This window comes from Xenopus tropicalis, chromosome 3 (genome assembly GCF_000004195.4).
Source record: "Xenopus tropicalis strain Nigerian chromosome 3, UCB_Xtro_10.0, whole genome shotgun sequence".
Classification (NCBI taxonomy): Eukaryota; Metazoa; Chordata; class Amphibia; order Anura; family Pipidae; genus Xenopus; species Xenopus tropicalis.
The window spans coordinates 152,583,677-152,609,652 of NC_030679.2; the positions used below are offsets into that span (position 1 = coordinate 152,583,677).

General features: G+C 55.7%; 2 protein-coding genes and 1 non-coding gene across 3 annotated transcripts in view; all 3 read right to left on the reverse strand.

Moving 5' to 3' along the window:
* Positions 1-2,880: 2,880 nt before the first annotated feature.
* Positions 2,881-11,935, reverse strand: eif4a1 (eukaryotic translation initiation factor 4A1). The gene is given in 11 exon segments (NM_001011139.1): positions 2,881-3,471; positions 3,672-3,751; positions 3,835-3,924; positions 4,158-4,295; positions 4,632-4,775; positions 5,293-5,402; positions 5,945-6,113; positions 6,698-6,837; positions 7,016-7,148; positions 7,239-7,287; positions 11,908-11,935. Coding segments are annotated over 11 exon segments (1,221 nt in total). The 5' UTR covers positions 11,931-11,935; the 3' UTR covers positions 2,881-3,326.
* Positions 4,858-4,998, reverse strand: LOC116409870. Its single transcript, XR_004222127.1, has one exon. It is a non-coding gene; the product is annotated as a small nucleolar RNA SNORD10 (small nucleolar RNA).
* A 725-nt stretch (positions 11,936-12,660) lies between the features above and the next one.
* The window catches only part of senp3 (SUMO specific peptidase 3), a 20,659-nt gene continuing 7,343 nt past the window's right edge, over positions 12,661-25,976 (reverse strand). Inside the window, exons 5-11 of the mRNA XM_031899640.1 lie at positions 23,148-23,295; positions 21,732-21,779; positions 16,558-16,635; positions 14,100-14,237; positions 13,450-13,533; positions 13,298-13,348; positions 12,661-13,191 (exon numbers count right to left, since the gene is read on the reverse strand). Coding sequence (XP_031755500.1) covers positions 13,081-13,191; positions 13,298-13,348; positions 13,450-13,533; positions 14,100-14,237; positions 16,558-16,635; positions 21,732-21,779; positions 23,148-23,295 — 658 coding nt within the window. The 3' untranslated portion in view covers positions 12,661-13,080. The remainder of the gene's footprint in view (positions 13,192-13,297; positions 13,349-13,449; positions 13,534-14,099; positions 14,238-16,557; positions 16,636-21,731; positions 21,780-23,147; positions 23,296-25,976) is intronic.

The following is a 25,976-nucleotide window of genomic DNA, read 5'->3' on the forward strand; positions in this document are numbered from 1 at the left end:
CAAGGCCAAGCAGCTTGGCATTAATGGCCTGGAGATTAAAGGGAAACTAAGAAATCTAAGAACTCCACCAAAGGTACTGCCAAACAGAGCCCCCTGTAGGCTGCCAGTCCACATTGGGCTACCAAATAACCAATCCTTATTGGTCACCCCTATAAACTTTTTTTTAATGTAACTAAAGGTTGGGGACCCCTGCTCTCTGGGCTGCACCGACCTATCACCCATCACAACTGACTGCCCTCACACTTCCTTTCATTAGATATCCCAGCAATCATTGGGGCAACTTGAACATTCCTATTGATAGTGATGGGCCACCGGCCTCCAAGCTTCTCAAACAGGGAAATAATACTGAGAGCAAAGGCCCCCGGTACCCTGTAATCTCACTCACCCCCTTATCTGACTGACTGAGGGAACGGTCTCTTTTCTGCATTCTAATCCCTCCCTACCTTACCCTCTGCTCTCTGAGGTCCATCTCATTCCTCCTGTCTCACCCACATTCGCTCCAACTTTCTCTTCACTCTTTAATCTCTCACAACCATTTGGTCATCAGACCTCTCCTTATGGAACCTATTCTGGACCCCACAATCCCCCAACTATCATCCAATCTCTGGCCCTATACCTGGAGCAGCACAAGGAGACAGTGACCTCTCAACCTTTCTGATCTGCTCCTATTACTGCTAAATCCAAAGGCCCCCGCTGTCCCCTCATCCTGCCCAACCTTTGTGCTATGGCCCCGGGGGTCGTTCCTTGTGGCCCCATATTCTGACCTTATTGGGGACCCAAGTGACCGCACTGTATCACGTCTCTTTCAGGTCAGTGGTTCATGTCCAACTCCGTCTCCTCAGCCGCTGCTCTCAGTTGGGTGCCAGAAGGTCCCTCATTGGGCGCCTCCTATTCTCCAGCTGCTCTGGGTCACAGTTGATTAACTTATTTAGGTTTCTGGGTCATTTATATGCTGATGTTGCTGAACTCTACCTCTCCTCCCCAGTTCTGCCCCATAATCATTTAATTATACAGCGCCAGCAAATTAGCTTCATTTATAACAAACAGGGATCTTGTGATTCATTAACAAACAAGGGTTGCAGAGTAAGAATCGGATCTGAGGGACCTACCCACAAGAGCTTACAATCTGAAGGGGTAGGGTACATATGAAACATGATACATATGCTTCCCTTAAACAGGGGCTGGGGGTCTTTAAGGAGCATTAGAAAGTTTAGAAGAGTCCGGTGGCTCAAGGCAGAGAGGTCTCCCATTACCGACTGTCTAACAGCAGTCTCAGCATCTCTGCCCTCTCACTCACTGGCCAAATTGTGCAGCCAACAGTTCCCTTACCCAGAATTCCCCCCCTTGTGTGTCCTCTACAGACTCCAACAACTCCCTGAAATGTGACCCCCCCCCCCCCCAGTCTGTCTAAACCGACCCAAGTCCCACCCCTCATACACAAGGCTGCCATCATACCCCTCTCCCCCTCCATAGCACTGCCCCACCCCCATAATCCCCTCATTACCCTGTAACCTTTGGGCTGCACATAGCCTCTCCTCCTCACTAGTTACTTCCTCTCACCCCCCCCCCCCAGGAAGTGCTGCCCCCCACCCTCTGGAACTCTCTGCCCCACTCTATTGGCACCGCCTCCAGAGCATCACTACAAACCCACCTTTCCATTCAAGCCTATAGCCTTCAGCAACTTATCCCCCCACCCACACCAGTTACCCTTACTGTATCTCACCTCCTCTTAGATTGTAAGCTCTTGTCAAGAGACAATAGGGGGAGAGCCCCTGTACAACTGTAATGATTACCCCCTATTTGTAACCCTTAATGTGCCCATACACCTTCAGATCCGTTTGCTTGGCCCTGGAGTCAAACAATCGAATTATAACGGCGGGTATAGGCAAAGTCGGTCTGGGGACTGAATCAACAAGACGATGCAGTCCTCCATCAGACTAGATTTTTTAACCTGCCCGATTTCAGGCCAGATATTGGTCGGGCAGGCCGTCTGTAGTGCCCATACACGGGCCGATTAGCGGCTGAATCTGCCCAAGGGACCAATATCGGCAGCTAGAATGGCCTGTGTATGGGCACCTTTACTCCTGTGGGAGACAGTGGCACCGTATAAATACCCCAGGCCTGGGTAGCAGTTTGTGGGTCCCATTTGAGAGATATTGTAGACTGAGCCCCCTCGGTTGGGTCATCACTCTCCCACAGCAGGAGCCAAGGTCTCTCACTGGCAGTGCCCTGTTCCACCCAAGGGAGACCCCCCCTTGCCCCGCCCATCTATGTGCCCAACAATGGGGCAGCGGCTCTGTGGGAAAGTGCTGAGCCCACAAGCACATTTCCCAACAGCTCGCGTTTTCCAGAAAGACCCTGATCCCACCAACATTCCAACTGCCCCATTAGCAGGTTATGCCCTATGTACCGGGGCAGGAAGAGCTGCTGATGGGAATAGGGGCACTAATTACATAGCAATAGGCATGGGGTAACTAGGGCAGGGAAATGGGGCCCCTCCTAATAAGGGACCATGGCTGAGCAATACAGGGGGGCTCCCAGCCAACTGAGAATGTCCCTCCCCCCCAGTAACGCTCGGCACAGTCACCAATTCACAGAATACATTTCCATGTTATTTCCCTACAGGGAATATGCGTTGCTAGGCAACAGAGCACCTGGGAGACATATGGCCAAGCACTTAAAGCGTTAAGTGCCACGGCCAATCATATTGCAGCTCGGGAACCATCATCGGCGCAATCTATCTATAGACGCTTGAGTCGTGCGAGGGCAGCACAGCCCGAAAATCCTTTCCCACCAAAAACAGCGCCTACACGGGGGGTAATAAAACAAGGGGGGTTATTGGGGGGCAGGGGGGTGAAGCCTTAAGACAGGAGACAAAACTATGTTGCAAAAATTTTTATTTAATAAATACTATACAGAAAAAGCAAATAAAATGGTATTTTTTAAATTTTGGGGAGTTTTGTAAAAAAAAAAAAAAGAAAAAACTCACATTGAGCTGCCGGATCTTAAAGGGATGAGCTGGGGGGGACTTTGGTCCACTGATTTGGTGGGAAAAAGTGACGTTTAGTGTTCACTTCAGAAGGAAAGAAACAACGGATGCAGGTTACGGCCACAATACCTCAAAATAACATTTATTGGAAAGAAAATCAGATCATGTGACAGGGAGTGGAGGCTACGCCCACTCAGGGGCGCTATGGTCATTGCTCTATACACCCCCATAATTCAGCGGATGCCCCAAAGAAAGCCGGGGCCGACTTTTTATTTTCATTTTATGCTTTTTTCTGTTTTTTTCGGGTTTTTCTGCCCCTCCGACTGCGGCGGGGGCGTTAGATGAGGTCGGCCACGTTCATGGGCATCTCCTCGACTGTGGTGTTGTAGAAAGTCTCTATGTCTTTCAGCGTGCGCTTGTCATCCTCTGTCACCATGTTAATGGCAACTCCTTTCCTACCGAAACGGCCCCCTCGGCCAATCCTAAAGGAACAGGACAGGTTAGAGGGGGAGGAGCCACAGTTAGCGGCGTGTCGGCCATGTTTAAGTTGCGGAACACAAAGGCAGCATGAACCGCGGTGGAGCATGGACGTTACTATACCAAGGGTCTACATTCTGACACCAGCATGGGCTACTGGCCAGAGAGGGAATACCCTTGGCCCAATAGGAGCCGGCCCACTTACCTGTGGATGTAGTTCTCCCTGTTGGTCGGCAGATCATAGTTAATGACCAGTGAGACCTGCTGGACATCAATGCCTCGGGCCTGTGGGCAGAACACATTGTAAGCGAACACCCCCACAAGCAGAACCAAGCGGGTTGCCCCACAAGCAGAACCAACCAACTCACCAGCAAATCTGTGGTAATCAGAACCCGACTGGATCCAGATCGGAACTCCCTCATAATGACGTCTCTCTCCTTCTGGTCCATGTCGCCGTGCTGGGGGGGGAACAAGGGGGTGAGAATTCCTCTCTAGAAACCACCAGGGGGCCGTGTCCCCACTGCATGAACCAGCTGTCGAGCACAGGGGGGGCCGCGCTGGGATGAACATGGGATCATTTCCTCTCCCCCCGCCAGATATAAGAAGCATAGTCACATGACCAGTCCTTGCCCAGTGACGGGGGTTGGGTGCAATCATGGCACCCCCACAGGCGGCCGATGGCAAAACTCACCAGGGCGGAGACAGTGAAGTCCCTCGCGTGCATCTTTTCCGTCAGCCAATCCACCTTCCGGCGCGTGTTTATGAAGATTACGGCCTGCGTGATGGTCAGTGTCTCGTACAGGTCACACAATGTGTCCAGCTTCCACTCCTGCATCGGGGGGCAAAAGGGGTTCAGCAAAAGGAAGCTCCTCCCCATCCAGCCTGGCCCCTCCCTCACTACAAGTGTCCCCACAGCATGAACCAGCCGTCAGGCACAGAGGAGCCGCGCTGGGATGAATATGGGCCGCTGCTCTCGCCCCACCAGATATAAGAAGCACAGTCACAGACAGACCAGTCCTTGCCCAGTGACGGGGCACCTTCCACCCTCGCCCCCCCCCATATACTAAAGCTTTCCTATTGGCTTTCCCCTATGAGGGGGTAATGGTGCAATCCCAACGACTGCTCCACCCCCCAGGGCCAATGGAACCCAGAGGAAGGCACCTACCTCTCGCTCCACGTTGATGTAGAACTGCCTAATACCCTCCAGGGTCAGCTCCTCCTTTTTAACCAGGATCCGGATGGGGTCCCGCATGAACTTCTTGGTCACCTCGAGCACGTCGGCGGGCATGGTGGCCGAGAGCAAAACCACCTGGGGGAGAAGACACTGTTAATCTGCAGCCACTAACTGCCCAGCACCAAGCCAATTGCCTCTTCATGTTCCAAGGGGGGCAAGTATTCAGATAGACAGTCAGATCATTTCCCAGACTCCTCTGCTCTAGCCAAACCCAACCCGCAGGACGCAGGCTGCGCAGGCCAAGGGCAGAGAGAGACGTGGGCATCAGATGACACGCATGGGATATCATCACTACACTGAGCCCCCATTGGAAAGTGAGTCTGGGGGCAACCATGAACAGTCTTATTGGCCAATAGATGCCAGGGGGAGGGCATAAGGTCTCATTGGCTGAGAGGAAATGACAGGGGGAGGGCATGAGCTCTCATTGGCTGTACAGGGAGTCGTTCTCCAATCAGTGCAGCATTGTACAAACCACAAGACAGAGGGAATGTGGTACCTCGGGGCAGGATGTTGTTGCTCAGCACGTGCCCCGTGAGGGTGGGACTATAGCCGGGGAGGTTAGGCCAATCAGGCAGAGGCTGCGGGCACTTACCTGGGCATTACTGCTCAGCTTCTGGAATATGTCGTAGATTTGATCCTTGAAACCTCTACTCAACATCTCGTCGGCTTCATCCAACACGAACATCTTTATGTATTTAGGGGCTGCGGATACAGAGCGGAGTGAGTGCTGCACTGGCGCCACGCGACAACGTACTCAATGTATGCTCCGCCCCACTCACAGCTGGATCCCCCCTTCCTGGCATTTGTGCCCACAGCATGAACCAGCCAGCAGGCATGGGGGCACAGCGCTGGGATGAATATGGGAGGTTTCTCTGCCCCCGCCAGATATAAGCAGCGATGCCACGTGACATGCCCTTGCCCAGTGACGGGGGGTGGAGCTACACATTATAGGCACTTCTATGGCAGATTCCTCTTTGCTGATGGGTAGTGAGCATATTAATACCGCACACTCTGGCCCACAGAGCTTACAATCCAAGTCCCTGAGCACTTCTGTACTACGCTGCAATTAGTGGCCCAACCCAACAAGCCTGTGCTGGTACCGCCCATAAACAGCCTCATTCCAAACAGAGAACATTCCACACTAATGGGCTCAATGTTCCACCGCCCAAGTGCAACCTTCCCTTCCACCAGCAGAGGGAGCCCTGTACATCCCAGCCAATCAGAGGCAGGCTCATGATACTCACACAGGTAACGCCTGTTTAACATGTCGAACACTCTGCCGGGGGTGCCCACAACTATATGAGGGGCTTCTGACTGCAGCTTCTGTACTTCGGCCCTTACGTTGGTGCCCCCAATGCAGGCGTGGCAAGAGGCACCCATGTAATCTCCGAGGGCCATAACTACTTTCTGGATCTAGGGGAGGAGACAAGCAGAGGTACAGCTAAGTATTCAGGCAAGCGATTGGCCAATGTGAGAGGCATTAGTTGGGAGGGGGTACTGCAATCACATGGCACTGTGTAGCCCCCCAAGCAGTCACAGATTTATAATAAATACCCACACAGAAGGAATGCTCTGGGCACACCATCCTGTATATAAGCAGAAGGAATGCTCTGGGCACACCATCCTGTATATAAGCAGAAGGAATGCTCTGGGCACACCATCCTGTATATAAGCAGAAGGAATGCTCTGGGCACACCATCCTGTATATAAGCAGAAGGAATGCTCTGGGCACACCATCCTGTATGTATGCAGAAGGAATGCTCTGGGCACAGCAGCCTGGATATATGCAGAAGGAATGCTCTGGGCACAGCAGCCTGGATATATGCAGAAGGAATGCTCTGGGCACACCAGCCTGGATATACGCAGAAGGAATGCTCTGGGCACAGCAGCCTGGATATATGCAGAAGGAATGCTCTGGCCACAGGATGAATGTAGAAAAGTGTTTGTGTAGAAGGAATTACTAACGGCAAAAAGGACCCTGAGGGGGCGGGACTTACCTGCTGGGCCAGCTCACGGGTTGGTGCCAACACCAGGGCCTGTGTGGCTTTCATATCCAGTTCTATCTGTTGAAGAATGGAAATGGCAAAGGTGGCAGTTTTCCCAGTTCCAGACTGTGCTTGAGCAATGACATCATAACCTAAAGGGGTGACAGACATGACATCACTCACCCCAAGTCACACAAAGTGGGGTATCAATAGGACTAGTAAACTCAGTGAAGGGAATGTACCAAGTGGCATTACAGGAAGTTACGGGGGAGCCGGGGCAGATGACAGCCCATTATACAAACAGGACAGGGCAGAAGGGGCAATACTTACCCTTGATACAAGGCATAATAGCTCGCTGCTGGATGGCTGAGGGTTTCTCAAAGCCATAGGCGTAAATACCCCTAAGCAGAGACTCTGATAGGCTCATGTCATCAAAACTATCAACGACTTCATTCCAATTGCTCTGCAAAGGGAGGGAGGAGTTAGTGCCTGATGGGGCACCCCCAATGGCCACCGCCCCACCCCCAGTGGCCACTCAGACTGGATACATTACCTCAATGACCCCATCGGGCTCCATGCCTTCGGGTCCATTGTCTCTGGGTCTGGAAATGACAAGAGGGAGAGTGAGGGGTTAACGTTGGAAAGGGGACACAGGAGTAACCAATCTGCCCACAGAGGGGCCAGCTACTGCCCACAGAGGGGCCAGCTACTGCCCACAGAGGGCACAGCTACTGCCCACAGAGGGCACAGCTACTGCCCACAGAGGGCACAGCTACTGCCCACAGAGGGCACAGCTACTGCCCACAGAGGGCACAGCTACTGCCCACAGAGGGCACAGCTACTGCCCACAGAGGGCACAGCTACTGCCCACAGAGGGGCCCAGCTACTGCCCACAGAGGGGCCAGCTACTGCCCACAGAGGGGCCAGCTACTGCCCACAGAGGGGCCAGCTACTGCCCACAGAGGGCACAGCTACTGCCCACAGAGGGCACAGCTACTGCCCACAGAGGGGCCAGCTACTGCCCACAGAGGGCACAGCTACTGCCCACAGAGGGCACAGCTACTGCCCACAGAGGGGCCAGCTACTGCCCACAGAGGGGCCAGCTACTGCCCACAGAGGGGCCAGCTACTGCCCACAGAGGGCACAGCTACTGCCCACAGAGGGGCCAGCTACTGCCCACAGAGGGGCCAGCTACTGCCCACAGAGGGCACAGCTACTGCCCACAGAGGGCACAGCTACTGCCCACAGAGGGGCCAGCTACTGCCCACAGAGGGGCCAGCTACTGCCCACAGAGGGGCCAGCTACTGCCCACAGAGGGCACAGGAGGATTGGGCCACATTACTATCCCCTTGGGAGAAGCTGCCATGATTATACCAACGCTCCCCTCAGACAGGGGGCCACCCAATAATACCATACACAGCTGCCCCCCCCACCCCCCCCCGATGAGAAACGAAACCTGGGGGCAGGAATGCAGAAGGGGAGGAGATATATTGTGGGCGTGACTGGGCCGAGCGCCACAAAGAGGCTCTGTTACAGGCAGCTCCCTGCTCTGCGCTTAGTCACACGCTCCCTACAAGCACTTACTGTCAGGCTATGTGCCCCCCCATATGCCTGGGGCAGACTCGCTTGTGAGACGGTGCCATCATGTCACCACAAACACTGCCCCACAGAGCTTACACTCTATCTACACATGGCTCACATTCCCTACTGTAACCAGTCCACATCAGAATTTCTCCTTACTTTTCCCTTGTCCCTCAAAGCATGCTGGGAAGTGTAGTTCAGCAGCTGGAATTACAGCATCTTAAAATAGCCCAATCCCGCCCCCTGCAGGCCCCAATCTGCCACTGGCTACGAAGAGGTGCCCCGCTGAGCCGGCAGTCTCACCCACTGGGATGTAATGGCCCCCCCTGCAGGACGTTACTGGGGGATAACGCAGCCCCATTTGGCCGCAGTGAGGTGCCCGGGTAGGAGGGGGCAGGCTGGGCACGGTGTAACTGCTGATGCCACACAAACAGGGCAATTAAGCTCAGGTCACACAGTCGGCACGGGGGCAGGTACAACGGCTCATGAGTCACAGGCAGTAGGTGAAATGACGCCCAAGCGCAACGCAGCAGTTAAAGGGCCACTATGAATCACATCGGCAGCTTAATGCCCCGGACTGTGCCCGCTCCATGTACTTAGTGGGACCGGAAATACCCCCCCAGCACACTGGCACCACCAGGGGCCCACAGACTGGCACAGCACTCAGGCCAATGTGGGGTTAGGGGGTCACTAGGGCACAGGGGTGAGGCTTGCAAAGTGCCCCTAAATACAGGGTGGCACAGACTGGGCTTGACTCAGGCAGTCAGCCACAATGTCACCAAACGGGAGCCCCCCCCCCCCCCATACCAGGGACTGAGTAAGGCTTGTACCCCCCCCATACCAGGGACTGAGTAAGGCTTGTACCCCCCCATACCAGGGACTGAGTAAGGCTTGTACCCCCCCCCCCATACCAGGGCCAGGGACTGAGTAAGGCTTGTACCCCCCCCATACCAGGGCCAGAGTAAGGCTTGTACCCCCCCATACCAGGGCCAGGGACTGAGTAAGGCTTGTACCCCCCCCCATACCAGGGCCAGAGTAAGGCTTGTACCCCCCCCCCCCCATACCAGGGCCAGGGACTGAGTAAGGCTTGTACCCCCCCCCCCATACCAGGGCCAGGGACTGAGTAAGGCTTGTACCCCCCCCCCCCATACCAGGGCCAGGGACTGAGTAAGGCTTGTACCCCCCCCATACCAGGGCCAGGGACTGAGTAAGGCTTGTACCCCCCCCCCCCATACCAGGGCCAGGGACTGAGTAAGGCTTGTCCCCCCCCCCCCCCATACCAGGGCCAGGGACTGAGTAAGGCTTGTACCCCCCCCATACCAGGGCCAGGGACTGAGTAAGGCTTGTACCCCCCCATACCAGGGCCAGGGACTGAGTAAGGCTTGTCCCCCCCCCCCATACCAGGGCCAGGGACTGAGTAAGGCTTGTACCCCCCCCATACCAGGGCCAGGGACTGAGTAAGGCTTGTACCCCCCCCCCCCCATACCAGGGCCTGAGTAAGGCTTGTACCCCCCCCATACCAGGGCCAGGGACTGAGTAAGGCTTGTACCCCCCCCCCATACCAGGGCCAGGGACTGAGTAAGGCTTGTACCCCCCCCCCCCATACCAGGGCCAGGGACTGAGTAAGGCTTGTACCCCCCCATACCAGGGCCAGGGACTGAGTAAGGCTTGTACCCCCCCCCCATACCAGGGACTGAGTAAGGCTTGTACCCCCCCCCCCCATACCAGCGCCAGGGACAGAGTAAGGCTTGTACCCCCCCCCCATACCAGCGCCAGGGACAGAGTAAGGCTTGTACCCCCCCCCCATACCAGGGACTGAGTAAGGCTTGTACCCCCCCCCCATACCAGGGCCAGGGACTGAGTAAGGCTTGTACCCCCCCCCCCATACCAGGGCCAGGGACTGAGTAAGGCTTGTACCCCCCCCCCCATACCAGGGCCAGGGACTGAGTAAGGCTTGTACCCCCCCCCCCCCCCATACCAGGGCCAGGGACTGAGTAAGGCTTGTACCCCCCCCCCCCATACTAGGGCCATATACAACAGGAGGCAGGGTAAGTACATACCAAGGGGACATAAAAGGGCAGGGGCAAATGAGTGTTTATGCCCCCATTTTAAGGGGGCTGGGGTGAGATTATACCCCATACTGAGGGGCATACAGTAGGGCTGGGGGTGAGGGATTATACCCCATACTAAGAGGCAGGGGGAACTTACCCCCCACACTAAGGGGCATACAGGGGGAACTTACCCCCCACACTAAGGGGCATACAGGGGGAACTTACCCCCCACACTAAGGGGCATACAGGGGGAACTTACCCCCCACACTAAGGGGCATACAGGGGGAACTTACCCCCCACACTAAGGGGCATACAGGGGGAATTTACCCCCCACACTAAGGGGCATACAGGGGGAATTTACCCCCCACACTAAGGGGCATACAGGGGGAATTTACCCCCCACACTAAGGGGCATACAGGGGGAATTTACCCCCCACACTAAGGGGCATACAGGGGGAATTTACCCCCCACACTAAGGGGCATACAGGGGGAATTTACCCCCCACACTAAGGGGCATACAGGGGGAATTTACCCCCCACACTAAGGGGCATACAGGGGGAATTTACCCCCCACACTAAGGGGCATACAGGGGGAATTTACCCCCCACACTAAGGGGCATACAGGGGGAATTTACCCCCCACACTAAGGGGCATACAGGGGGGTTAATGCCCCATACCATAAGGCAGGGAGGGGTTAATGCCCCATACCATAAGGCAGGGAGGGGTTAATGCCCCATACCATAAGGCAGGGAGGGGTTAATGCCCCATACCATAAGGCAGGGAGGGGTTAATGCCCCATACCATAAGGCAGGGAGGGGTTAATGCCCCATACCATAAGGCAGGGAGGGGTTAATGCCCCATACCATAAGGCAGGGAAGGGTTAATGCCCCATACCATAAGGCAGGGAAGGGTTAATACCCCATACCATAAGGCAGGGAGGGGTTAATGCCCCATACCATAAGGCAGGGAGGGGTTAATGCCCCATACCATAAGGCAGGGAAGGGTTAATGCCCCATACCATAAGGCAGGGAAGGGTTAATGCCCCATACCATAAGGCAGGGAAGGGTTAATGCCCCACAGAGTCACATGACAGCCCGTACCCCCTGTGAGTGTTGGGGGGCCCCGGGGGGGCAGCAGAGAGAATTACCCCTACCCCGTGACCCCCATCCCCCAGCCACGTGCAGAGCCGGAAACAGCCGCCATTTTAGCAGTAACTCCGCCCCCCGCCGCCATCTTGTCCTCTCCCCCCCCCCACTCCCTCACACACAGGGGCCGCCGGGCCGCCATGACACCTCCCACGTGGGTGGGGGGAACGGAAAGTGCTGAGGGGCCGCCAGGGGCCCGGGTAGAGCCGAGACTGGGCCTCCGGTACAGCGGGAAACGGCTCCGGGCGCGGCTGGGGAAGGCCTCGGCACACAGGGAGGGGTTGGGGCTAGGGCGGCAGTTGGATTACCGATAACGGCCACTGGCAGGGCGGGGGGATAAACAGGGAACAGCGCGGCCCTCACTCTCCCTGCCTGGTTACCCGTATCGCTCCCCGTATCGCTCCCCGTATCGCTCCCCAGGCCTCCAGGCCGCTCCCTCTCACTCACCGACTCTCGTAGCTCGCAGACATTCTTCTGAGCGGAAGCTTCTAACAAACCGGTGACCGTCCCTTATATAGCCTCCTGCCGGCTCCACCCCTCAGGCTACTGATTGGTTAGCGCCAAGGCGGCTCAGGGGACGTTTCTTTAGCAGGTAGGACGGCTCAAGAAAGCCTCGAAGCCGATTGGCTGCCACTGCTTATATTTAATAAGGGGTCGGCGCTTACCGCCCTGTCTGACCGGCTCAGATCCCGATTGGCTCTAGGGGAAGACAAGCTCCTCCCCACCACGGCAGCAATCTCGCCCATTGTCATGCAGACTTCCCTAACGGCGATTACTATTGGCCCGCTGTCCTCACGTGACGCACAGTCCCGCCAACCTCTGCTGGCGCTCATTAGGCGGCAGCCCTGTCATTAAATTACTTCTCTCCGTCAGTTGGCTAGCTGCCGTCTGCGTCACTTCCGCTCCAATGTGACAGAATTCCTTAGCATTTTTTTTTACATTTATTGTGTAAGAAACCCATTCACCGAGCGCCATTTCCTAATAGTAATTCTGTTTGTGGCCCCCATTTTGATTCTTTATTGGACTCAATGTTTCCGGTGCCCCTCAGGCAGCAAAAGCCGGAAGTGTAACGAAGAAACCCCCCCCCCCCCCCCCCCCCCATTCCAGTCACCCCGCACCCATAGCTCCCGTGTGGCCCCCACTCTGCCTCCTCAGCCCCCCATTGCACCCCATTCCCACACAGGAACCAACACACACACATTACTATACAACTTTTTTATTCAGCTGCTTTTTTTCCATTTTATTTTTTGACAAAAAAAAAAAAAAAACTACAAATTTGTCCCAGAAAACATTTAAATAAGAAATGAACTGTGTAAAAAAAAAAAGTAGGCAAAGAATAAAGTGTTTGGGGGGGGGGGGGGATATCGTGGAAAGGGGGGGGCACAGGACGAGGAAAGACCACCAGCGAAACGGGCGGAGGGGCGGGGACTCCCGCTGGATGTCATTTCTCCACAGAATCCTTCACTGTACAGGTGGGCGAGGCTCCCGCGGGGGTAACAGGTAGTAGGGTCCCTCGGGAAGGGGACACAGACGACGCTCTGCGCAGCCCCCCCCCGGAGAGGCCGCTGCAAGTAAAAAGGCTCCGCAGAGTCCCCTGCAATAATGGCTCCTGGGGGGGCGTCACACCGCCAGCTTGCAGTGGCACAGCTCCTTGTAGATCTGCCGCCGGAGCTTGGGCATGTCCTGCTGCCCGAAGGTGAATGGGAGTCCCAGGGCGAGGAACTTACAGTACTGGCACGGGGGAAGCGGTTGATTGGAGGGGAAGGAAAGAGAAGATTTTAGTCAGACAGTCAGGCACAACGCCCCGAGCCCCCAGAAGCCGAGTCGGCCATCTTACCTGCAATACGAACGCCCCACAGTCACTGTCATTGTTCTGTCTCGCAACATTCTGCAAATGTACATGCAAGGAGTCAGCCATCTTGCCTACAGGAAGTACCCCCGCCAGTAACTAAGCGCTCCCCCCCCACCCACTGCCACCTTGGCACTCACCATCTTGAAAAATCCTTTCCAGCCGCTGACGTACTCGGGCCGCTCCTTCTTAACTGCCTCAGCCTGGAGGTATTTGGCTATGTGCTGCCGGCAACAGAACTTGGTATGAGAGAAAGACTGGGCCCAAGTGACACGGCAACCCCAAAGTGTACTAATGGGTCGGTCCCCCCTAGGCCCAAACTGTACTAATGGCACCGACGTGTTTATGGGTCAGTCCCCCCTAGGCCCAAACTGTACTAATGGCACCGACGTGTTTATGGGTCGGTCCCCCCTAGGCCCAAACTGTACTAATGGTACCGACGTGTTTATGGGTCAGTCCCCCCTAGGCCCAAACTGTACCAATGGCACCGACGTGTTTATGGGTCAGTCCCCCCTAGGCCCAAACTGTACTAATGGTACCGACGTGTTTATGGGTCAGTCCCCCCTAGGCCCAAACTGTACTAATGGTACCGACGTGTTTATGGGTCAGTCCCCCCTAGGCCCAAACTGTACTAATGGTACCGACGTGTTTATGGGTCAGTCCCCCCTAGGCCCAAACTGTACTAATGGCACCGACGTGTTTATGGGTCAGAACTATGTCACATATGGGAGAATGCTGGCTAGGCGCAAAGCTAAGGAAGGGGTGGGACTAACGAAGGGGCGGGGCTTACCTTGGGACAGCGTCTGTTTAGAGTGCGTTGGGAATCAAAGTAAGTGATGGTCCGGTTCGGTACATCCACACAGACAAGAGACCAGTGCACCTCGAGGTGTATAGGGATAAGGAGCAACTGTTTGTTAAAGATATCCACCTGGGGAAGGGAGGGCACATGTTGGTGTAAGTTCAGGGGAGCGGCAGGACTGGGGGGGCACATACAGGGGCCCATGATCAGCTACAATCATACAGTAAGGTGCCAGAGATCCTTTCCGACCCAGTGCTACACAAGGATGCTGGGGAGGCAGGGGGAAGTGGGAAAAGGATGCCCTGGGTGGGGGGGCAAGAGAGACAAAGGATGCCCTGGGTGGGGGGGCAAGAGAGACCAAGGATGCCCTGGAGAGGGGCAAGAGAGACCAAGGATGCCCTGGAGAGGGGCAAGAGAGACCAAGGATGCCCTGGAGAGGGGCAAGAGAGACCAAGGATGCCCTGGAGAGGGGCAAGAGAGACCAAGGATGCCCTGGGTGGGGGGGCAAGAGAGACAAAGGATGCCCTGGGTGGGGGGGCAAGAGAGACAAAGGATGCCCTGGGTGGGGGGGCAAGAGAGACTAAGGATGCCCTGGAGAGGGGCAAGAGAGACAAAGGATGCCCTGGAGAGGGGCAAGAGAGACAAAGGATGCCCTGGAGAGGGGCAAGAGAGACCAAGGATGCCCTGGAGAGGGGCAAGAGAGACCAAGGATGCCCTGGGTGGGGGGGCAAGAGAGACAAAGGATGCCCTGGGTGGGGGGCAAGAGAGACAAAGGATGCCCTGGGTGGGGGGGCAAGAGAGACTAAGGATGCCCTGGAGAGGGGCAAGAGAGACAAAGGATGCCCTGGGTGGGGGGGCAAGAGAGACAAAGGATGCCCTGGGTGGGGGGGCAAGAGAGACAAAGGATGCCCTGGAGAGGGGCAAGAGAGACAAAGGATGCCCTGGAGAGGGGCAAGAGAGACAAAGGATGCCCTGGGTGGGGGGGCAAGAGAGACAAAGGATGCCCTGGGTGGGGGGGCAAGAGAGACTAAGGATGCCCTGGAGAGGGGCAAGAGAGACAAAGGATGCCCTGGGTGGGGGGGCAAGAGAGACAAAGGATGCCCTGGGTGGGGGGGCAAGAGAGACAAAGGATGCCCTGGGTGGGGGGGCAAGAGAGACCAAGGATGCCCTGGGTGGGGGGGCAAGAGAGACCAAGGATGCCCTGGAGAGGGGCAAGAGAGACCAAGGATGCCCTGGAGAGGGGCAAAGAGAGACCAAGGATGCCCTGGAGAGGGGCAAGAGAGACCAAGGATGCCCTGGAGAGGGGCAAGAGAGACCAAGGATGCCCTGGAGAGGGGCAAGAGAGACCAAGGATGCCCTGGAGAGGGGCAAGAGAGACCAAGGATGCCCTGGAGAGGGGCAAGAGAGACCAAGGATGCCCTGGAGAGGGGCAAGAGAGACAAAGGATGCCCTGGAGAGGGGCAAGAGAGACCAAGGATGCCCTGGGTGGGGGGGCAAGAGAGACAAAGGATGCCCTGGGTGGGGGGGCAAGAGAGACAAAGGATGCCCTGGGTGGGGGGCAAGAGAGACAAAGGATGCCCTGGGTGGGGGGGCAAGAGAGACAAAGGATGCCCTGGAGAGGGGCAAGAGAGACAAAGGATGCCCTGGGTGGGGGGGCAAGAGAGACAAAGGATGCCCTGGGTGGGGGGGCAAGAGAGACTAAGGATGCCCTGGAGAGGGGCAAGAGAGACAAAGGATGCCCTGGGTGGGGGGGGGCAAGAGAGACCAAGGATGCCCTGGGTGGGGGGGCAAGAAAGACTAAGGATGCCCTGGAGAGGGGCAAGAGAGACAAAGGATGCCCTGGGTGGGGGGGCAAGAGAGACAAAGGATGCCCTGGGTGGGGGGGCAAGAGAGACAAAGGATGCCCTGGGTGGGGGGGCAAGAGAGACAAAGGATGCCCTGGAGAGGGGCAAGAGAGACAAAGGATGCCCTGGGTGGGGGGGCAAGAGAGACAAAGGATGCCCTGGGTGGGGGGGCAAGAGAGACTAAGGATGCCCTGGAGAGGGGCAAGAGAGACAAAGGATGCCCTGGGTGGGGGGGCAAGAGAGACAAAGGATGCCCTGGGTGGGGGGGCAAGAGAGACAAAGGATGCCCTGGGTGGGGGGCAAGAGAGACAAAGGATGCCCTGGGTGGGGGGGCAAGAGAGACAAAGGATGCCCTGGGTGGGGGGGCAAGAGAGACAAAGGATGCCCTGGGTGGGGGGGCAAGAGAGACAAAGGATGCCCTGGGTGGGGGGGCAAGAGAGACAAAGGATGCCCTGGGTGGGGGGGCAAGAGAGACAAAGGATGCCCTGGGTGGGGGGGCAAGAGAGACAAAGGATGCCCTGCGCAAGAGAGATTTGAAAGAAGCAGCCAATGGAGTTGAAGATAAAGTAAAGAGAGGCAGGACAGTAATGGGTGGAACTGCTTACGTTTTTCGTCCACCTCTTAACCCCTTCGTAGCCTTTAGTTCGCAGTTTATCGTAAAAGAAACTGTTGAAGAAATGAACCTGGAAGAGAGTTGGAATGGGGAAAATAAGATACACCAATGAAATTACAGAAGGAGCAGTGACATCCCATAACCCCCGGGGCAGCCAATGGAACATTCCTGGTAATGATGATTTTATTGCATTTCCCATATATATATATATATATATATACTCGGAGGAAGGTACCGCTCACGCAGGTCTTAGGTTCAGTTTTGTAAATTTATTGAAAAGGCGTTTGGGCTGCAACACCAGCCTTTGTCAAAGTTACAAATACAAGTGAGAAAAACCTTATAAACAGTGTTTGGCACCAACGGACAATAACGTGAACACCAAACACTGTTTATAAGGGTTTTTCTCACTTGTATTTGTAACTTTGACAAAGGCTGGTGTTGCAGCCCAAACGCCTTTTCAATAAATTTACAAAACTGAACCTAAGACCTGCGTGAGCGGTACCTTCCTCCGAGTATTTGTGAACAAACTAGTGGAACTGCACCCAGGCATCTGTATTTGTTCTACACGAGAGTGCCGGCCTCTGCTGCATTATATATATATATACACACACACACATTCCCAGGCTACAGATAGGGGGCGCTATCCCATATACACACACACACATTCCCAGGCTACAGATAGGGGGCGCTATCCCATATACACACACACACACATTCCCAGGCTACAGATAGGGGGCGCTATCCCATATACACACACACACATTCCCAGGCTACAGATAGGGGGCGCTATCCCATATACACACATTCCCAGGCTACAGATAGGGGGCGCTATCCCATATATACACACACAGGCACATTCCCAGGCTACAGATAGGGGGCGCTATCCCATATACACACACACACACACATTCCCAGGCTACAGATAGGGGGCGCTATCCCATATATACACACAGACACATTCCCAGGCTACAGATAGGGGGCGCTATCCCATATATACACACACAGACATTCCCAGGCTACAGATAGGGGGCGCTATCCCATATACACACACAGACACATTCCCAGGCTACAGATAGGGGGCGCTATCCCATATACACACACACACATTCCCAGGCTACAGATAGGGGGCGCTATCCCATATATACACACAGACACATTCCCAGGCTACAGATAGGGGGCGCTATCCCATATATACACAGACACATTCCCAGGCTACAGATAGGGGCGCTATCCCATATATACACACAGGCACATTCCCAGGCTACAGATAGGGGGCGCTATCCCATATACACACACACACATTCCCAGGCTACAGATAGGGGGCGCTATCCCATATATACACACAGGCACATTCCCAGGCTACAGATAGGGGGCGCTATCCCATATACACACACACACATTCCCAGGCTACAGATAGGGGGCGCTATCCCATATACACACACACACATTCCCAGGCTACAGATAGGGGGCGCTATCCCATATACACACACACACATTCCCAGGCTACAGATAGGGGGCGCTATCCCATATACACACACACACACATTCCCAGGCTACAGATAGGGGGCGCTATCCCATATACACACAGGCACATTCCCAGGCTACAGATAGGGGGCGCTATCCCATATACACACACACACATTCCCAGGCTACAGATAGGGGGCGCTATCCCATATACACACACACACATTCCCAGGCTACAGATAGGGGGCGCTATCCCATATACACACACACACACACACATTCCCAGGCTACAGATAGGGGGCGCTATCCCATATACACACAGGCACATTCCCAGGCTACAGATAGGGGGCGCTATCCCATATACACACACACACATTCCCAGGCTACAGATAGGGGGCGCTATCCCATATACACACACACACATTCCCAGGCTACAGATAGGGGGCGCTATCCCATATACACACACACACATTCCCAGGCTACAGATAGGGGGCGCTATCCCATATACACACACACACATTCCCAGGCTACAGATAGGGGGCGCTATCCCATATACACACACACACATTCCCAGGCTACAGATAGGGGGCGCTATCCCATATACACACACACACATTCCCAGGCTACAGATAGGGGGCGCTATCCCATATACACACACACACATTCCCAGGCTACAGATAGGGGGCGCTATCCCATATACACACACACACATTCCCAGGCTACAGATAGGGGGCGCTATCCCATATACACACAGGCACATTCCCAGGCTACAGATAGGGGGCGCTATCCCATATATACACACACACATTCCCAGGCTACAGATAGGGGGCGCTATCCCATATATACACACACAGACACATTCCCAGGCTACAGATAGGGGGCGCTATCCCATATATACACACAGGCACATTCCCAGGCTACAGATAGGGGCGCTATCCCATATACACACACCACACATTCCCAGGCTACAGATAGGGGGCGCTATCCCATATATACACACAGGCACATTCCCAGGCTACAGATAGGGGGCGCTATCCCATATACACACACACACACATTCCCAGGCTACAGATAGGGGGCGCTATCCCATATACACACACACACACACATTCCCAGGCTACAGATAGGGGGCGCTATCCCATATACACACACACACACATTCCCAGGCTACAGATAGGGGGCGCTATCCCATATACACACAGGCACATTCCCAGGCTACAGATAGGGGGCGCTATCCCATATACACACACACACATTCCCAGGCTACAGATAGGGGGCGCTATCCCATATACACACACACATTCCCAGGCTACAGATAGGGGGCGCTATCCCATATACACACACACACACATTCCCAGGCTACAGATAGGGGGCGCTATCCCATATACACACAGGCACATTCCCAGGCTACAGATAGGGGGCGCTATCCATATACACACACACACATTCCCAGGCTACAGATAGGGGGCGCTATCCCATATACACACACACACATTCCCAGGCTAAAGATAGGGGGCGCTATCCCATATACACACACACACACATTCCCAGGCTACAGATAGGGGGCGCTATCCCATATACACACAGGCACATTCCCAGGCTACAGATAGGGGGCGCTATCCCATATACACACACACACACATTCCCAGGCTACAGATAGGGGGCGCTATCCCATATACACACACACATTCCCAGGCTACAGATAGGGGGCGCTATCCCATATACACACACACACATTCCCAGGCTACAGATAGGGGGCGCTATCCCATATACACACACACACACACATTCCCAGGCTACAGATAGGGGGCGCTATCCCATATACACACACACACATTCCCAGGCTACAGATAGGGGGCGCTATCCCATATACACACACACACACATTCCCAGGCTACAGATAGGGGGCGCTATCCATATACACACAGACACATTCCCAGGCTACAGATAGGGGGCGCTATCCCATATACACACAGGCACATTCCCAGGCTACAGATAGGGGGCGCTATCCCATATATACACACAGGCACATTCCCAGGCTACAGATAGGGGGCGCTATCCCATATACACACACACACATTCCCAGGCTACAGATAGGGGGCGCTATCCCATATACACACACACACATTCCCAGGCTACAGATAGGGGGCGCTATCCCATATACACACACACACACACATTCCCAGGCTACAGATAGGGGGCGCTATCCCATATACACACAGGCACATTCCCAGGCTACAGATAGGGGGCGCTATCCCATATACACACACACACACATTCCCAGGCTACAGATAGGGGGCGCTATCCCATATACACACAGGCACATTCCCAGGCTACAGATAGGGGGCGCTATCCCATATACACACACACACACATTCCCAGGCTACAGATAGGGGGCGCTATCCCATATACACACACACACACATTCCCAGGCTACAGATAGGGGGGCGCTATCCCATATACACACACACACATTCCCAGGCTACAGATAGGGGGCGCTATCCCATATACACACACACACATTCCCAGGCTACAGATAGGGGGCGCTATCCCATATACACACAGGCACATTCCCAGGCTACAGATAGGGGGCGCTATCCCATATATACACACAGGCACATTCCCAGGCTACAGATAGGGGGCGCTATCCCATATACACACACACACATTCCCAGGCTACAGATAGGGGGCGCTATCCCATATACACACACACACATTCCCAGGCTACAGATAGGGGGCGCTATCCCATATACACACACACACACATTCCCAGGCTACAGATAGGGGGCGCTATCCCATATACACACACACACACATCCCAGGCTACAGATAGGGGGCGCTATCCCATATACACACACACACACATTCCCAGGCTACAGATAGGGGGCGCTATCCCATATACACACAGGCACATTCCCAGGCTACAGATAGGGGGCGCTATCCCATATACACACACACACATTCCCAGGCTACAGATAGGGGGCGCTATCCCATATACACACACACACACATTCCCAGGCTACAGATAGGGGGCGCTATCCCATATACACACACACACACATTCCCAGGCTACAGATAGGGGGCGCTATCCCATATACACACACACACACATTCCCAGGCTACAGATAGGGGGCGCTATCCCATATATACACACAGGCACATTCCCAGGCTACAGATAGGGGGCGCTATCCCATATACACACACACACACATTCCCAGGCTACAGATAGGGGGCGCTATCCCATATACACACACACACACATTCCCAGGCTACAGATAGGGGGCGCTATCCCATATACACACAGGCACATTCCCAGGCTACAGATAGGGGGCGCTATCCCATATATACACACAGGCACATTCCCAGGCTACAGATAGGGGGCGCTATCCCATATACACACACACACACACATTCCCAGGCTACAGATAGGGGGCGCTATCCCATATACACACACACACATTCCCAGGCTACAGATAGGGGGCGCTATCCCATATACACACACACACACATTCCCAGGCTACAGATAGGGGGCGCTATCCCATATACACACAGGCACATTCCCAGGCTACAGATAGGGGGCGCTATCCCATATATACACACAGGCACATTCCCAGGCTACAGATAGGGGGCGCTATCCCATATACACACAGGCACATTCCCAGGCTACAGGGACAATGGGGGTGCAAGGGGGGGGCACATTACCTTGTCTGGCACAGTGTCCATAACCAAATCTCCATACATGTTCATTACCTGCAAGAGACAAGCCAGTAAGTGCAACTCTATTGCCCCCAGGTGCCCAGCTTCACTCTCTGCAACTCTACTGCCCCCCAGGTGCCCAGCTTCACTCTCTGCAACTCTACTGCCCCCCAGGTGCCCAGCTTCACTCTCTGCGACTCTACTGCCCCCCAGGTGCCCAGCTTCACTCTCTGCAACTCTACTGCCCCCAGGTGCCCAGCTTCACTCTCTGCGACTCTACTGCCCCCCAGGTGCCCAGCTTCACTCTCTGCGACTCTACTGCCCCCCAGGTGCCCAGCTTCACTCTCTGCGACTCTACTGCCCCCCAGGTGCCCAGCTTCACTCTCTGCGACTCTACTGCCCCCCAGGTGCCCAGCTTCACTCTGTGACTCTATTGCCCCCCAGGTGCCCAGCTTCACTCTCTGCGACTCTACTGCCCCCCAGGTGCCCAGCTTCACTCTCTGCGACTCTACTGCCCCCCAGGTGCCCAGCTTCACTCTCTGCAACTCTATTGCCCCCCAGGTGCCCAGCTTCACTCTGTGACTCTATTGCCCCCCAGGTGCCCAGCTTCACTCTCTGCGACTCTACTGCCCCCCAGGTGCCCAGCTTCACTCTCTGCGACTCTACTGCCCCCCAGGTGCCCAGCTTCACTCTCTGCGACTCTACTGCCCCCCAGGTGCCCAGCTTCACTCTGTGACTCTATTGCCCCCCAGGTGCCCAGCTTCACTCTCTGCGACTCTACTGCCCCCCAGGTGCCCAGCTTCACTCTCTGCGACTCTACTGCCCCCAGGTGCCCAGCTTCACTCTCTGCAACTCTATTGCCCCCCAGGTGCCCAGCTTCACTCTGTGACTCTATTGCCCCCCAGGTGCCCAGCTTCACTCTCTGCGACTCTATTGCCCCCCAGGTGCCCAGCTTCACTCTCTGTGACTCTATTGCCCCCAGGTGCCCAGCTTCACTCTCTGTGACTCTATTGCCCCCAGGTGCCCAGCTTCACTCTCTGCGACTCTATTGCCCCCCAGGTGCCCAGCTTCACTCTCTGCGACTCTATTGCCCCCCAGGTGCCCAGCTTCACTCTCTGCAACTCTATTGCCCCCCAGGTGCCCAGCTTCACTCTCTGCAACTCTATTGCCCCCCAGGTGCCCAGCTTCACTCTCTGCGACTCTATTGCCCCCCAGGTGCCCAGCTTCACTCTCTGCAACTCTATTGCCCCCCAGGTGCCCAGCTTCACTCTCTGCAACTCTATTGCCCCCCAGGTGCCCAGCTTCACTCATCTCATTTCTACACCGCTCCATTATTGCCCCCTCGCCCTGTCACTCACACACAGAGTTATTGCCCCCCCCTGTTCCCTTATTGCCCCCTGTATGTAGGGGGCGATGCCGTACCTGGTCATTGAGCCAGTTCTGCCCATAGAGCGTGCCCAGATCGTCCATGCTCAGCACGTGGCGCTTGTAGGTGACCCGGAACCCCCGTAACATTGCGTTCCCCGGGTGGCGCTGGTACGACTGGATCACATGTTGCACCACAGTTCTCCTACAAGCAGACACCCCGCGTTACAGCGCCACCTTATAGCCCGCGTTACAGCCCCACCTTATAGCCCGCGTTACAGCGCCACCTTATAGCCCGCGTTACAGCCCCACCTTATAGCCCGCGTTACAGAGCCACCTTATAGCCCGCGTTACAGCGCCACCTTATAGCCCGCGTTACAGCCCCACCTTATAGCCCGCGTTACAGCGCCACCTTATAGCCCGCGTTACAGCGCACCAAGCCCGCGTTAAGCCCCCCTAGCCGCGTTACAGCCCCACCTTATAGCCCGCGTTACAGCGCCACCTTATAGCCCGCGTTACAGCGCCACCTTATAGCCCGCGTTACAGCCCCACCTTATAGCCCGCGTTACAGCGCCACCTTATAGCCCGCGTTACAGCCGCCACCTTATAGCCCGCGTTACAGCGCCACCTTATAGCCCGCGTTACAGCGCCACCTTATAGCCCGCGTTACAGCGCCACCTTATAGCCCGCGTTACAGCGCCACCTTATAGCCCGCGTTACAGCGCCACCTTATAGCCCGCGTTACAGCGCCACCTTATAGCCCGCGTTACAGCGCCACCTTATAGCCCGCGTTACAGCGCCACCTTATAGCCCGCGTTACAGCGCCACCTTATAGCCCGCGTTACAGCGCCACCTTATAGCCCGCGTTACAGCGCCACCTATAGCCCGCGTTACAGCGCCACCTTATAGCCCGCGTTACAGCCCCACCTTATAGCCCGCGTTACAGCCCCACCTTATAGCCCGCGTTACAGCCCCTTATAGCCCGTTACAGCCCCCTTATAGCCCGCGTTACAGCCCCACCTTATAGCCCGCGTTACAGCCCCACCTTATAGCCCGCGTTACAGCCCCACCTTATAGCCCGCGTTACAGCCCCACCTTATAGCCCGCGTTACAGCCCCACCTTATAGCCCGCGTTACAGCCCCACCTTATAGCCCGCGTTACAGCCCCACCTTATAGCCCGCGTTACAGCCCCACCTTATAGCCCGCGTTACAGCCCCACCTTATAGCCCGCGTTACAGCCCCACCTTATAGCCCGCGTTACAGCCCCACCTTATAGCCCGCGTTACAGCCCCACCTTATAGCCGCGTTACAGCGCCACCTTATAGCCCGCGTTACAGCGCCCACCTTATAGCCCGCGTTACAGCGCCACCTTATAGCCCGCGTTACAGCGCCACCTTATAGCCCGCGTTACAGCCCCACCTTATAGCCCGCGTTACAGCCCCACCTTATAGCCCGCGTTACAGCGCCACCTTATAGCCCGCGTTACAGCGCCACCTTATAGCCCGCGTTACAGCCCCACCTTATAGCCCGCGTTACAGCCCCACCTTATAGCCCGCGTTACAGCGCCACCTTATAGCCCGCGTTACAGCGCCACCTTATAGCCCCGTTACAGCGCCACCTTATAGCCCGCGTTACAGCGCCACCTTATAGCCCGCGTTACAGCGCCACCTTATAGCCCGCCTTACAGCGCCACCTTATAGCCCGCGTTACAGCGCCACCTTATAGCCCGCGTTACAGCGCCACCTTATAGCCCGCCTTACAGCGCCACCTTATAGCCCGCCTTACAGCGCCACCTTATAGCCCGCCTTACAGCCCCACCTTATAGCCCGCGTTACAGCGCCACCTTATAGCCCGCCTTACAGCGCCACCTTATAGCCCGCGTTACAGCGCCACCTTATAGCCCGCCTTACAGCGCCACCTTATAGCCCGCCTTACAGCGCCACCTTATAGCCCGCCTTACAGCGCCACCTTATAGCCCGCCTTACAGCGCCACCTTATAGCCCGCGTTACAGCCCCACCTTATAGCCCGCGTTACAGCGCCACCTTATAGCCCGCCTTACAGCGCCACCTTATAGCCCGCGTTACAGCCCCACCTTATAGCCCGCGTTACAGCGCCACCTTATAGCCCGCGTTACAGCGCCACCTTATAGCTACGGGGGGGGGGGGGGGGGGGGGCGCGGGGCTGCCATTGGACGTAAGCATCACCTTTAACCTTACAGCTCAATGAAACCCAAAGTACCAAGCTGACCGAATGCATAAAAATGGGATCACTGACACTTATGGGGGAGACTTTAACATCACATGACTTGCTGCCAGCCAATGGCGTTCCATCTCCTGCACAAGTGGTAGCATTAGTATTTCATGGTTCCCTTGTTGGGTTCATGGGTAGAACCACTCGCTGGGGCACTTAGGGCCACATGATGGCCCATACTTACTTATTGGACAAGACAAAATCCCCAGCCCCTCCCATCAATATCTGGCCAATCAGCTGGGGCTCAGGAAGGCAGCTGTTTGGCCTGTACCATGTGATATTGGGGATAACTGTGCCAATTAATGCTGCTGGGTCAGTACCATTTGATTTGATTATCAGGGCGCGATTCATACCCAGGCACCGCTGTGGCGCAAGGGGGCAGGGGCCAAAGCCGGGGGGGCTCTGACTGAAGATGGAGATTCCTTCCGGTCACTTCCATCCCCTCACCCAGTACCCCCAGGCCCCCCATGTGTTGCCTACCTGGCTGGGGTAGAAAGGTGCCCAGGCCCCCCATGTGTTTCCTACCTGGCTGGGGTAGAAAGGTACCCAGGGCCCCCCCCCATGTGTTGCCTACCTGGCTGGGGTAGAAAGGTACTCAGGGGCCCCCATGTGTTTCCTACCTGGCTGGGGTAGA